The sequence below is a fragment of the Cnephaeus nilssonii genome (assembly GCF_951640355.1).
Source record: "Cnephaeus nilssonii genome assembly, chromosome: 22".
Classification (NCBI taxonomy): Eukaryota; Metazoa; Chordata; class Mammalia; order Chiroptera; family Vespertilionidae; genus Cnephaeus; species Cnephaeus nilssonii.
Genome location: NC_137093.1, coordinates 9,943,472 through 9,959,163, shown reverse-complemented (window position 1 = coordinate 9,959,163; position 15,692 = coordinate 9,943,472). Strand labels below are relative to the sequence as shown.

Genomic DNA, 15,692 nt, shown 5'->3' with positions numbered 1-15,692 from the left:
CAAGAGATTCATAACTAAAATAAAATAGAACAATTATAACAATCCTATCTAATAAAAGAGTAATATGCAGATTGACCATCACTCCAACACACAAGATGGCTGCCCCCATGTGGTCAAAGATCCTGCCCCCATGTGGACACAAGATGGCCACCACAAGATGGCCAGCAGGGGAGGGCAGTTGGGAGGGACCAGGCCTGCAAGGGAGGGCAGTTGGGGGCGATCAAGCCTGCAGGGGAGGGCAGTTAGGGGTGACCAGGCCGGCAGAGGAGGGAAGTAGGAGGTGACTGGGCCTGCAGGGAAGGGCAGTTGGGGCGGGACACAGGCCTGCAGGGGATGGCAGTTAGGGGTGACCAGGCCTGCAGGGGAGGGCAGTTAGGGGCAAACAGGCTGGCAGGGGAGCAGTTAGGCATCAATCAGGCTGGTAGGGGAGTGGTTAGGGGATGATCAGGCTGGCAGGCAGAAGTGGTTAGGGGCAATCAGGAAGGCAGGGGAGGGCAGTTAGGGGTGACCAGCCCTGCAGGGGAGGGCAGTTAGGGGCAATCGGGCCACAGGGAAGCAGTTAGGCATCGATCAGGCTGGCAGGGGAGTGGTTAGGGGGTGATCAGGCTGGCAGGCAGATGCGGTTAAGGGCAATCAGGCAGGCAGGCAGGCAAGCAGTTGGGAGCCAGCAGTCCTGGATTGTGAGAGGGATCCCAGACTGGAGAGGGTGCAGGCTGGGCTGAGGGACACCCCCGCCCCGTGCACGAATTTCGTGCACCGGGCCTTTAGTATAACTTAATGAAAGTTAAGTGAATGTGGTCACTTGTTTCAAGGAACTCCTTGCTGAAGTCTTAGTATAAGCTCAGTGCTTTTGGGAGCAACACATTGCCAGCAATCAAAACATGTATTTTGCTTATGTCTTCCACCCATAAATTTAAGCCTTTTCTACCTTAACTAAGCACTTATCACACACTGTGGTCATAACTTTTGCAATTTGATGTACAACAGAAAAATAGCACAAATTTCTTTCCCCGCCCCCACAATTTTATGAATGGAAGATTCTCCTTACTGTAGATTTTAACAACCTCAGCATAAGACTTTTTTCCTTTACTTAATTAATTGTGAACTTTCATCTTTTCACTTAAAAGGAAGCACTTTATGGCTTCTCTTTAGCATATCCAAATTGCCGGCATCACTATTGTGTGCTTTGGGACTATTAAGTAAAATAAGGGTGACTTAAAAACAAGCAGTGTGATACCCTGATAACCAAGGCAGCTACTAATTGACTAAAGGGCAGGTAGTGTATACAGTGCGAAAATGCTGGACAAAGGGATGATTCACGTTCCAGGTAGGATGGAGCAGGATGGAGCAGGATGGAGCAGGACAGTGTGAGTATGCTACTCAGAACAGCAAGCAATTTAAAACATATAAATTGTTTACTTCTAGAAATTTCCATTTAATATTTTCAGACTATGTTTAACTGCAGGTAACCAACCGTAACTGTGGAAAGCATAACCAGGAGTAAAAGGGGACTATGTTAACAACTAAATCATTATAGAGCAAATAGATAGCTTGCTTTTTTCTCGATTCCTTTATTCTAATGCTAACCGTGTCAAGTCACACTCAACATCTAAGTGCAAAAGGTTAAAAATTTACCATCACCTTGCCCGGCTGGCATGGCTCAGTGGTTGAACGTCAACCTATGAACCAGGAGGTCAGGGTTCGATTCCCGGTCAGGGCACATGCTCAGATTGCAGGCTCGATCCCCAGTAGGGGGCATGCAGGAGGCAGCCGATCAATGATTCTCTCTCATCATTGATGTTTCTATCTCTCTCTCCCTTCCTCTCTGAAATCAATAAAAATATATATTTTTTAAAAATTTACCATCATAGCCCTGCCCAGTGTGGCCCAGTGTGGCCCAGTTGGTTGGAGCATTGTCCCATACACCGAAAGGGTTCAATTCCTGATCAGGACACATATCTACTAGATGGCAGGTTCTATCCCCAGTCAGGGCTCATAGGGGAGGCAACACATGGATATTTCTCTCTCACATTGATGTTTGTTTCTGTCTCTCTTGCCCTCCTTCCCCCTTCTCTCTAAATAAAATGAATATATCCTCGGGTAAGGATTAAAAAATAATTTACTATCACCAAAAAAAGCTATTTTGCTTTTCCTCACTTTCCAGTTTGGATATGGAGACAGCCTCTACAACCTCCCAAGTTTGTAATATTTGCCTTTTTCCTACAAATGTCATAAACTGGGACAAAATTCTGTTTCTTACGATTCACCCACCCAAATTCATCTTATTAAAAAGATAGTCATAAATTACTGAAGCTTTGATAGTATATACCTGAATTTCCTTCTCAATAAATCGCTTTCCTGTCTCCAGGGCCGACTCCAGCTGTTGAAGGAGCAAACGAAGAATATCAACCCTGGAGGCTACACCGTTCTCAGTGGTCTTCTCCGAGTTCTTTGGTTCCACAGGGTGGTTAAGACTTGGGAGTCCACTGATCAGCCTCAATGTTAAGGAACGGATTCTTAACCACATGGTCTCCTCCTCCAAGGAAAGTTTCTTATGCTCTTCAGAAACATCCCTTCAAAAAAATCCCCAAACCATCCCTTTTACTAAATGTGTTGCCTTTAAATCTTTCAAAGTTAACTTTCATCAGACAAGATGCCTTTGAGTGGTCCCAGCTTTCATTTACTAGCTGAATGATCTTAGACAAACCAAAATCATCCAAGTCCCCATTTAGGTATCCATAAACAGGAATGACAACCTACCTAACAGGTTATTTTCCCCTTAACTGAGACTTTTCTGATAATACAATTCAAATGACAGAAAAGTAAAAAGCAGAAGGAAAATGCACTGATAACCAAGCATCCACCATATTAACAAACTTACAGATTTCAGATTTTTGCAATACAGAGGTACTAAAAGTATGCAACTAAAAGTATTTATACAATTTATTTTAAGTAAATAACACAGGTTCACAATATTCATACCATTTTCCAAACTGCATCTTTTTATGATAGAATGTGTAGAAAAGATTAACATAGCAAGCCTGAGGCTATTAATTTAGAAGAGCTTGCCAAAACCGGTTTGGCTCAGTGGATAGAGCGTCGGTCTGCGGACTGAAAGGTCCCAGGTTCGATTCCGGTCAAGGGCATGTACATTGGTTGCAGGCACATCCCCGGTAGGGGGTGTGCAGGAGGCAGCTGGTCGATGTTTCTCTCTCATCGATGTTTCTAGCTCTCTATCTCCCTCCATTCCTCTCTGTAAAAATATGTTAAAAAAAAAAAAATTTAGAAGAGCCTGCTTATAAGGGTAGCTCTTCGCTGATGTCTGGAAACTTGGTACTCCAACCATTCTCTAAATGACAAGAGTGGTTCACTATGCCTAGACTGTACAAACCTATTGTTTATGGTGACACCTGTTTTCCTTCTGAGTGTCTAGAATGTTGGTACATGCTACACAGAGCGTACCTATGTAAACAGCTGCTAAAAACCTTGGGCACCAACTCTCTAATGGGCTTCTCTAAGCAGAAACATTGCACATTCATTACTGTATTTTCCGTGGCTAGAGAAAGGAGCGTGTGTGATAGGGCACCTCCCAGGAGGGAGAGGGTACTGGAAGTCTGTGCATGGAATTCTCCAGACTCCACCTGTATGTTTTACCCTTGCTGATTCTGTCATGTATCCTTTTATTATAATAAACCTTAGCTGTGAGAGCAAGCATATATTGAGCCCCATGAGTCCTTGCCAATCACTAAATGTGTTCTTGGCAATCCCCAAGTCACAGTATATTCAGAACTACACCTCATAGACATATCCCTGCACAACCTATTTCCTTAGGTTCCACTTTCCTAGAAGCAGATCTGCTGAACTAAATAGTATATGGATTTTTCAATCTTGATACATATACATATCACTAAAAGTCCTGGTTAGGGAAGGTTATATAGTTTCACCCCCATGTAAACGTACAAAAACGATTTTCCCACCACCTTGCCAAGCATAGTATTAATCCTTTTTATCTTTATCTGACAGGATAAAACACTTTTATTGCTATAAGATACATTTCTTTGAATTTCCTGTTAAGCCATTTACCCAATTAGTTTTTTAGTTATCTTCTTCTCAGTTCTCTCTATGTATGAAGGCTATTAATATATATATAAAGAGCCCTGATCTTCATGACCTAGGGGTTAAAGCATCGGGCACCACATCAGAGGGTCGTGGTTTGCAGGTTCTATCCCAGACCTCAGTAAGGGTGCATGACAATCAGTGTGTCTGTCTCACATAGGTGTTTCATACTCTCTCCCTCCTCTTTCTCTGCCCCTCCCCCCTCCCTTCCACTCTCTCTAAAAAAAAACTCAATGAAAAAAAATCCTCAGGTGAGGATTAACAAAAATATATATTTTGTTAAATATTTTCTGGTAAGCTGATATATATATATGAAAAAATTTACCAACTTACCACATATCCTTAGACCTTTATTTCTATATTTGATGTAATGCTAAGAAAGGCTTTCCCCAACCATTTTTATTTTATATTTTCTTCTAGAATTTCTAAGGAGTTTTAACATAATCTTTAATCTATTTGGAGTCTGTTTGCACGGATGCTATGAAGAATCGAACTTTTAATCCCAACATAGGGGTGAGATTTATTTTCTTCCTTTGGTTTACCTATATTTTTCTGATTCCTACAATAAACATCCTATATAATAAAAGGCTAATATGCAAATCAACTGAATGACAGAATAACTCGTCGCTATGACGCACACTGACCACCAGGAGGCAGACACTCAATGCAGGAGTTGCCCCTGGTGGTCAGTGTGCTCCCACAGGGGGAGCACTGCTCAGCAAGAAGCCAGGCTCACAGCAGGCAGTTGTGCAGTTGGTGGGAGGTGGGTCTAAGACATCAGTCGGACATCCCCCAACGGCTCCCAGACTATGAGAGGGTGCAGGCCGGGCTGAGGGGAGCCCCGGGAACCCACCCCCACCCCCACCCCCAGTGTACGAATTTCATGCACCGGGCCTCTAGTGTTATTATATTTGTGTAAAAAGGTTTAAAAAAACCCAATTCTTAGATTCATTCTAATTCTTTAAATTGCTTGGGGTGTACTTCCAGTTACCTATCTTTTGGATCCCAGCTGAAGAAAACATTTAAGTCTCTGTTGTCCCGCAAGGCTTCCCATGGAATGTCGTCTTCTTCTGGCCGAAGATTCATTGACTTTATACTTTCTGCTAAGCTGATTGATCTGTGATACAGAAAATATATTTATGTATTATTTAAGTTGTAAACCAGCCATAAAAACGTATTCACTAGGACTCTGTTTTATTAGAAAGGAAGGGAGGAAGAGAGGGTTTACTATTAAGAAGTAAAGGCTTGCCCTACCTCATTTGGCTCAGTGGATATAGCATCAGCCTGCGGACTGAAGAGTCCTGGGTTCGATTCCGGTCAAGAGCATATGCCCGGGTTTTGGGCTCAATCCCCAGTAGGGGGCATGCAGGAGGCAGCCAATCAATGATTCTCTCTCATTGATGTTTCTATCTCTCACTCTCCTTCCCTCTCTGAAGTCGATAAAAATATATTTTAAAAATAAAAGTAGTAGTAGTAAAGGCTCATAGAAGGTGAAAGAGAACCAAGAACAGATCAGGCCAGCCTCAGTCTGGAAGCCCAACCAAAACAAAGTAGATTCCTGAAATCCCATGTGTGCAGGGATCCTTATAAACACAATATTGCCCAGAGCCTAGCTGGCTTCTATATGGAATCTGGCAGTACTCTCTCATTCCCATGACATATATCAAGTTCTCTTCCCCTTTCTTTCCTGCACCCCCTCCTATTTACTCATTTTCCCCCCATTTTTCCTTAGTTTAAACTTGCTAATGTCACCCATGAGCCCATTAAAGGCTCTCAGCATTTGCTCTTATCCCTTATTTCCTTTTTAGCTCTTATGCAATCCTATATAATAAAAGCCTAATATGCAAATTATTCAAACAGGAGTTAGACTGCTTGCTATGACATGCTCTGACCACCAGGGGGCAGAGTGGAACATGGCAGGCGTCGGTGATGCAGTGCTGGCAGTGGGCGGGAGTGGAGGTGCTGCCAGCCCTGATAAGAGCAAGACCACAGCAGGATGGTGGAACAGGTGAGTGGGTGGTGCCAGGCCAAGGCAGGTGCAAGCAGGGGCCCAATCGCCCCGCCAATCACCCCACTGACCACCCTGCAGACAGCAGCGGGGCCGCCGCCCGGCTTCCAGGCGCTGAAGGAGTTGGGCAAGGTGCCTGGTCCCGATCAATTGCCCCCAAGGCGGGATGGTGGAGCAGGTAAGGGGGCGGTGCCAGGCCACAGCAGGGTGCCAGATGGGGCTGCAGTGCTGGGGGCGCTAGCTGGGGCCCGATCCCCACAGGCCACCCCAAGGAACCCCACTCATACACAAGTTCATGCACCAGGCCTCTAGTACTTACATATTTGCTTCAAGTAGAAGGTCTAACAACATCCGTTCAGTACGGACTTGTGCAAAATGAAGAGAATTATTCAGCCTGTTCCTAAAAGCGATAAACTCTGGGATCTTCTCAAATGCACCATATTTGTAAGCTTGAATAATATATTCTGAGGTCTGGGAAGGAAAAACATTACCTTGGTATAAATATTTCACAGGTCAGACAATGAAGTCAAACATTCCCAGCCAAAATTAAAAAAGCAACAACAAACCCTCAAACTAAAATTAAGTAAGATGTTGAATCTAATCTTTAAAGGCCTTGATCACCAAGTAGATTATCGGCTTTTTAAAACATCATTTTCCTTCTTTCCTATACCAGAGTCAAATGTCTTCTTTATTACTATTACCACTGGTAATACCCAGCTGCTGCTGCCACCACACAAACTTTTTCTTTGCAGTTTTGTCTTTCAATTCAACAGGACTGGAGGTTTGTTACACCACATCAGTCAAAAATTTGGTTTGTGCCATTGTGGAAGGGATATTACTCCATGTTTTTCTGCATCTAAGATAAACTGTTTTATACAAAGGTTCCAAAACACTAAAATAATATAACCACCCTACCAACACCACCACCACCCAAAAAAAATCACTCTCCTTCAGAAAAAAAGGCTGCTGCTCGGTTTTGTTTATTTCTAAATACAGTATCACATACATAGGGCATATATTATATCAGGATAGAAATAAGGCGCAAAACGAAAGACCTATAAAAACTCATGTCATAATCTGTTCTGAGAACAGAAAGACTTCAAGAACCAGGCTACTTGTCCATCGAAACTACCTAAGACTTCTGCTGGAAAATTCCATAAACAAGTAAGTAAAGGCAACACTCACCACATCTGCTTTAATTTAGATTAATACACATTTACAGATGAAACATTGTAAACAGAGGCAAGATAAAGAATTCTCAACAGAAATTCTGGCACAACAGAACAAAATCTCAGGGAAGAACATTTCATAGGTGGACCTATGCCATCAGGGTTAGAAGTCAGGAGGGCACCCCTTTGGACCAAGGAAAGTGTGAAGTTCAAAGCTGATGTCTGCCCTAAAAAATCCTTTCTAGATCCTTTCCAGTCTTTTTGGCATAACCTCAATCAGCTTTACCCCCATCTCCATAATGTTCCAATTATCTGCCCAATAGGAAAATAGGCCAATAGTTAACAACATACCCTCTGATACACAGCCTCGCAGGGTTCATTTCAGGCCGCGGGATTGCGCCACGGGCGCTAATTCAACTGCATTCGATGCGGCTTTTAAACCCCCATGGGACACCTCGGCGAGCTGTTTGCCTGCAGTATCTGGAGAAATTAAAGACGGACGGACACAAGAAAATTAAAAAGATTACTTGTGATCCTGCAGGTTTAAAGAAGGACTATCTGAAAAAGCTCAAGTGTACCTTCTAGCCTGATTAAAGGACAGTGATAGGCCCTATAAGAAGAGGCCAGGACACTTTAAACACATATGCCTATCCGATGGCCCCTTGGCTTGGAAAACATAGCAAGGTTTGCCAGCTGCCCTTGCAATAGGAACTTAGAAGTTGAAAAAAAACAGCTGGTCAGGAACATATGATCCAGAAATTAATCAGGATAAAATCTGACTTTGGTGATTCCAATCAAATTTATCAATTACAAATCCAAAATATGATATGTTTAAAAGAAAGAACCCAGCCTTACTGAGTGTAGAAGCAGTTTTAATTTGAAGTGGTTCATGGACTACCACTTTAGAAAAAAACAACAGCTTTAGAAAGAGAAAATGGGGGCAACAAAGAAGGAATGTAGTCCTTTAACAAACTGAGAAGGTAACTGTAGTTCTCTGGTTGCTCTTTTGACGATAGTCCTCCTTTAATGCCCTGGTAAACTGTCACTGCAGAACTAGGAAAGGGCTCGAGCAGCTACCAATAGGACAAAAGCTGGGAAAGGACTACAATTTGAAGAAACACCCCCTATGAGAACTGCAGGCAAAACTGGAAGCCACCGGCACTTTAAAGCCTTCTAAATATCAGAGAATGTTGTCCGTACCTATGCCTATTCATGTATGAACCATTGAAGCTATTTAGATCCCATTTGGATTCCTGAAATGAACCCTGGTCACTAAAAATTTGCATAATACATGGACATCAAACCCCTGAATAATAATATCTATGGATACCTAAAATAAAGACTTTTAAAGGGAAATTTTTAAAGTATAAATATATACTAAGTAACTTTTGAAGATATGAAAATCTAGCACTAATTCTCACATTGTAAAAATCTATTCCCAAGTAATGATGACAGCAGACAATGACCTTCTCAGAGAGAAAATTCCTGTGCAGACCTTCCAAATATAACTTTCGATTCCACAGCCCAAAGCCTTAAAAAGCAGAAAACTAGACTTTCCATTTAGGAGTAAAAGTGTTCTTTCAAAGAGCTAGTTGGGAATTGAAATACATCAGTCACTCAAAGAAACACCAAATGGAGACACTAAAAACTACCAAGAAAAAAAGATATAGAGCGTAGAGTTTTTGTTTCCAGAGAGATATTTCTAATACTACACCAGAAGATTTAACACATATAGTACCAACACTACAACCATAATCTTTCTCAGCCTCAAATTCCTACAAGAAACATCCACACCAGTCTCCGTTTTCATATTTTGGGACTGGGGTTAAGCACTAAGGTTTAAGGTGTGTTTTCCTTGCTATATTGTGTTTGCTTTTGCCTCCAGAATCCCCAAAGATTATCTATGATTAAGTAAGTTCTGTCTTCCCAGTTAGTAGTAATAAAAACGAATGTGTCAAGTAGAACATCCTAGTTCCAGATCAATAAAACTATAATTTTATCAGGTTCAGCATCACAAGCATTGAGATGAATTGTCACTCCTGCCACATACAGCCATCAGCAAAACACCAAAAATACAAAAAGCCACTGAGGACAACATGTCCTCTCTAATCACTCCTGGGGATCTCCTTTCCCTACTACAATACTTTTATTTGGTGTGTGTATTAAAAACAACTCTTCAGACACAATTTTTGTGGGGGAATAATTAAAGCTTAACTATAGCGTAAATAATGTACCTTTGTTGGCCAAGTCATGAACAACATGGCTCTTTAAGAATGTTAAATGACTGGAAACAAGTAAAACCAGCCACCAGGCTTGAATTAACCCCTTATTACCCCAACTCCCACTTCAAATCTATCTGAGAAACAAAACTTTGAAAAGAATTCTTCAGTAAATCAAATGTTTAATTAACCTCTTCCTTAAAATATGGAAATGAGAGCTAGAATGAGATTTAAGGAACACAGTTTTTTCTTTTGTGTTAGTAAAACTACTTGAAAACAGAAGGCAAAGCACAGATAATTGAATGCACAGTGAAAACTCAAGAGATTTATAACTGCCCATTTGTGCTAAGAAACTTTAGAAATCCAAGGTCCAAGAGATACTCCCTGACCTCTAAGCCAGGCCAGCACCTTCTGAGCAATATGTTCAAATGCTGATGACTACTTCCCTCTCTCCCTGGTCAGGAGCTATGGCACAAAATGGAATCTGAACAGAGATACCAACCACTGTGGGGGGGAGAGGTCAAAGGGGAGGAAAATAGGGCTCAAAAGCCAATAAATGAAGAACACCAGTCCTTCAGGCCATGCCCTGAAACTTGTCAGGACATAATTATTACAAGCTGAGAACAACAAACCTATATTTTAGTGTTCAGGAATGCTTCTGCCCTGCCCTGGCTCTAACAGATAGATTAGCCAAAGCTGTTATAGTTACAAAACACTTTTTTTTAAATCCTCATGAGTGTTTGTCATGAAGAACCCCAGAAACCAGCTTCCTGGCCCAGTTTCTTGGTTGCTATTAGAGAAGAAAATGGAGAGCTATGGGCAGATATCTGGAATGGCCCAATTCCAGGCGATGAGTCTTGGAAGCACATGTGAACCAAGTTGGCAGTGACCATCCTAGAAGACATGCCTTATCTTCACACATGTTCCTGGGTAGTTTTGCATAGTTGGTCGACTGAGTAGAGACCATACATATGGCTTTTCCACAAAAACGACTGCTTAACTGACAAGTGGAGACCAGGTCTGCTTGCAATGAAAAATATGGTGCAAATCCCATCCTTTCATTATGGCACATAAAAGCTCTATCTTATTCATTGATGAAATGACCTTCAATTGGTCAATTTTATCATTCTAAGAAAACGTAAGTGCATTTGCTGTTGACAAAGAGCACAGTGGTTATAGACTTCAGAAATAAATCAAGGTAACCGAGCGCAGCTGCTATCGCAGAATCTTACACGGCATCTCATGCCCTTGGAAAAAATCTCTAAGAGATTAAAAGACCGACCTAAGAGCATAAAACTTCCTATTCTGTTAATACCCAGTTTTAACACCTTTGTATGGATCCTATTAAACAAGCCCGTTCTATCAACCACAAATAACTTCACCTATACCTATCAGCCTTGGCCAGTAAGCTAGGTCATACAGGCACTTGCAAATACAGCAAGGTACACCCTAACAAGTGTACCTGTGACACAGGGAAGATGCTCTCTGAATCATGTGCATTCAGCAGGCAAGACGATAAAAAAAAAAATTTTTTTTTTTTTTCACTTACATCTTTCTGGTTGGAGTGGAAAAACCTGAGTGCGAAGTTACAGGATTGGGATGCAGCAGCATACTGACCTAGGGATTCAGCGTATCGGGTCAAAAGATAACTAGATCGGAAGCAAAGAGAAAAAAACATGTTATGCTTACCCACCTATAATATCATATACTATACTTCAAATTATTTTGGCAGAGAAATATTAAGCATATGGAAAATTTAAAACATCTTGCAACAGAAATCTAATTTACCAAATCAAATTTTTAAAAAGAACAAAGTTAATTCAGTTTTGGGGAAGCTCTAAGTTCAATGCCATGCTTTCTTATACTCATATAATCAATGGAGCGCAGATTATGAAAGAACAGAATGCTGTCTTCCTAAAACAGGTCTACAGGGAATAGAGAAAATACCCCAATTCATCACAAAGAATAGTTCCAACGCAAATTCAAAGAATCTCTGAGGACAACAAATGAAGTACAGGTGTCAACCTCAAATCCAAGCCAAAAGTAAAGACTTCAAAACCATGTATGCTAAGAAAAAGGGTTCAAAGTATATAGCCATGCGTTGTCTCGGAGGAAAACTTTCTTATCATTTCTAAACTGCAATATTTAACATTACTACAAAATTCTGGCAAATATAAATTCTTACAATGGGTCATGATACGTGATTATTTCATCTAAAAAGCTTAATACCAGGAACAACTTTACTGCTAAAATCAAAATGTTCAAGTTTCATGTATCAGAGCCCCACACTGGTGTAGCTGACTGCTCATTATTCAGAGTATATACTACCAACCCAATGGTATCATGCTGGATATGCTTAGCATCAAGGCTGGAGTACAGATCCAACACAGGTTCAAATGCTCCCAGCATACAGTAGATTCGAACAAGCAGCAATTTGAATTGAGCATTGGAAGGGCTATGGATTAATCCCTCTTCCAGCAAAGTCAGGGCCTGCCACACAGCAGTCTCGTCACCTAGAACCAAAATATAATAGCATTACCCACAGATCTTGACAGCAAATATAGGGTTCTCAAAAACAAAAACTTACATCATCACCTCCCCTAATTATCTTAAGAATGAGTTTAGATGGCAGAGAATACATTTTAGATACACACCTGTAAGCAAAACAGGGGACTTCCCTGAATAGTTACCTCAATTCTTAAATATGCTTCTATAAAATTGACCCAAACTTTAAGCTGCCAGGTCTTATATAGGGAAGTTATGGAATCTCAGAGAATCCTAGATTCCGAGAAGAGACGAACTTTGAAGGAGGACTGGTGTCACCAACCTTTCCAGTTCAGGATTTTCTCTACAAGACCCAGATGCTTTCTCTAAACGTCATTTTTTTTCTTGTATATGTAACTCTACCAATAGGATATCAAATAATATTTGAAAAAAAACTGCTCATTCATAATCAAAATAAAGTGATGCACATTTTGAGCCACCAAAACTCAGCTCACATGTAACTATAGTATTAAAGATTAAATAAATTCTCTTTTAAGAATCTACCTAGCCCTGGCCAGTTTGGCTCAGTGGATAGAGTGTCAGCCTGCGGACTGAAGGGTCCCAGGTTCGGTTCCTGTCAAGGGCACATACCCGGGTTGCTGGCTCGATCCCCAGCAGGGGCCGTGCAGGAGACAGCTGATCAATGATTCTCTCTTATCATTGATGTTTCTATCTCTCTCTCCCTCTCTCTTCCTCTCTGAAATCAATAAAAATATATTTTTAAAAAAGAAGAGGAATCCTTTTAAAAAATAAATTTAAAAAAATCTACCTAGCCCAGCCTGCATGGCTCAGTGGTTGAGCGTCCAACTATGAACCAAGAGGTCACAGTTCGTTTCCCAGCCAGGGCACATGCCCAGGTTGCAGACTCGATCCCCAGAGTTGGGTGCAGGAGGTAGCCAATCAATGTTCTCTCTCATCATTGATGTTTCTATTTCTCTCTCCCTCTCCTTTTCTCTCTGAAATCAATAAAAATATATTTTTTTAAAAAAGAATCTATCTAAAGAAATAACATGAAATGCAGATAAAGCTTTATTTACAAAAATATTCAGCCGAAACCGGTTTGGCTCGGTGGATAGAGCGTCGGCCTGCGGACTGAAAGGTCCCAGGTTCAATTCCGGTCAAGGGCATGTACCTTGGTTGTGGGCACATCCCCAGTAGGGGGTGTGCAGGAGGCAGCTGATAGATGTTTCTCTCTCATCGATGTTTCTAACTCTCTATCCCTCTCTCTTCCTCTCTGTAAAAAATCAATAAAATATATTAAAATATATATATATTCATTGTACTAATAAATGGGGGTGATTGAATAAATTACAGTAACACCCACCCATGGAAACATCATACAGCCATTTGATGTTAACAAAGAGGTTTTTTTTTTTTGTTTTGTTTTTTTAAATATATTTTATTGATTTTTTACAGAGAGAAAGGGAGAGGGATAGAGAGTTAGAAACATCGATGGGAGAGAAACATCAATCGGCTGCCTCCTGCACACCTCCCACAGGGGATGTGCCTGCAACCAAGGTACATGCCCTTGACTAGAATTGAACCCGGGACCCTTCAGTCCGCAGGCCGACGCTCTATCCACTGAGCCAAACCAGCCAGGTCTTATGAAGAGTTTTTAATAACAAGGGTAAATACTTTTGTAATAATTATCAGTAAAACACATACAGAAAATTCAAATTAGCATGAAGAGTTCATCTCCAGTCTAAAAAATATGCAGAGGAAGAAAAAAGGAAACGTGCAAAATCTTAAGACTGCCTGTGGGAGCAGGAAAAGTGAGATTAAAAAGAATTGCTTTCCAAAATTTTTATATGCTAATTTTATAATAAGGAAAACAACAAACAAAACAAAAAAACAGCTAAAGTAAAAGCTCTATCTATTAAGCATTTTTTTTTTTTTATGTGTTAAAGGTATTACTTTTTTTTTTTTTTAATTTCTTTATTGATTAAGGTGTCACATATTTGTCCTCATCCCCCCATTCCCATCCCACACCCCTCCCCATGGATGCCCCAACCCCCTGTTGAACTTAACCATTGGTTAGGCTCTTATGCATGCACACAAGACCTTTGGTTGATCTCTCCCTTCTCCCCCCACCCTCCCCTATCCTCCCTCTGAGGCCCGATAGTCTGATCGGTGCCTCCTTGTTTCTGGTTCTGTTCTTGTTCATCAGTCCATGTTGTTCATCATTTCCCCTAGATGAGCGAAATCATGTGTCACTAGAGATGTACTTATAAGAATTGAATGTGCGACGGGCAATAATAGTTATGCTGACAGGCAAAAAATCAGTCTGTAGTGAGTTTCTTTCTGGACCAACAGTTCTTTTGAGACCCAATATCAATGTCCACCAGTTCCTTATAAGTACATGTCGGCACTGACCCCTCAGCTCTGGATGGTGGACAAATGGTGATAATGCAGGTCCGACTCCCTCTGGTTTGGTCTCGGCCGGACCCAGGGGGGGCACGGCTTCACCCGGACCCGGGACCCAGGCTCACCCGGATCCAGGGGCCCGCGGCCTCACCCGGACCCGGGACCCAGGCTCACCCGGATCCAGGGGCCCGCGGCCTCACCCGGACCCGGGATCCAGGCTCACCCGGATCCCGGGGCCCGCGGCCTCACCCGGACCCGGGACCCAGGCTCACCCGGATCCAGGGGCCCGCGGCCTCACCCGGACCCGGGACCCAGGCTCACCCGGATCCAGGGGCCCGCGGCCTCACCCGGACCCGGGGCCAGGCTCACCCGGATCCAGGGGCCCGCGGCCTCACCCGGACCCGGGGCCCAGGCTCACCCGGATCCAGGGGCCCGCGGCCTCACCCGGACCCGGGGCCCAGGCTCACCCGGATCCAGGGGCCCGCGGCCTCACCCGGACCCGGGGCCCAGGCTCACCCGGATCCAGGGGCCCGCGGCCTCACCCGGACCCGGGGCCCGCGGCCTCGCCCGGATCCAGGGGCCCGCGGCCTCACCCGGACCCGGGGCCCGCGGCCTCGCCCGGACCCGGGGCCCAGGCTCACCCGGATCCAGGGGCCCGCGGCCTCGCCCGGACCCGGGGCCCAGGCTCACCCGGATCCAGGGGCCCGCGGCCTCGCCCGGACCCGGGGCCCAGGCTCACCCGGATCCAGGGGCCCGCGGCCTCGCCCGGACCCGGGGCCCAGGCTCACTATTAAGCTTTTAAAAGTATATTGTATATGCTTTATTTTCCAAGAAAAAAGAAACAAGATAATAAAAAATTGAAGTTCTAGATAAATATGTATAATCCTACCCAAACTATTCGAACTACACATAATCTACTTAAGCTACCATTAGGATTTTAATATAATGCTTCTGAACTATAATTACTTTACACAGTAGTAGTCATAGCATATATCCAATTTTGCATTCTGCTCTTTTATTTGTGTTTTCTCATGTTGCTACCTGGCCTACATTTGAGCAACACTAGATATACTACCTGAAGATGAGAGTCATGGGTGGTTCCTAACCTCAAGAGGCTCAAAACTGAATAAAAAAAGAGTTGAGCCCTAGCCGGTTTGGCTCAGTGGATACAGCGTCGGTCTGTGGACTGAAGGATCCCGGATTTGATTCCGGTCAAGAGCACATGCCTGGGTTTCGGGCTCGATCCCCAATAGGGGATGTGCAGGAGGCAGC

General features: G+C 43.0%; 1 protein-coding gene across 1 annotated transcript in view; it reads right to left on the bottom strand.

Annotated features, from left to right (window-relative positions):
• The window catches only part of NAA25 (N-alpha-acetyltransferase 25, NatB auxiliary subunit), a 61,401-nt gene that overhangs the window by 9,826 nt on the left and 35,883 nt on the right, over positions 1–15,692 (bottom strand). The window contains exons 14-18 of the mRNA XM_079763316.1: positions 11,845–12,025; positions 11,062–11,161; positions 6,444–6,595; positions 5,108–5,233; positions 2,330–2,573 (exon numbers count right to left, since the gene is read on the bottom strand). Coding sequence (XP_079619442.1) covers positions 2,330–2,573; positions 5,108–5,233; positions 6,444–6,595; positions 11,062–11,161; positions 11,845–12,025 — 803 coding nt within the window. The remainder of the gene's footprint in view (positions 1–2,329; positions 2,574–5,107; positions 5,234–6,443; positions 6,596–11,061; positions 11,162–11,844; positions 12,026–15,692) is intronic.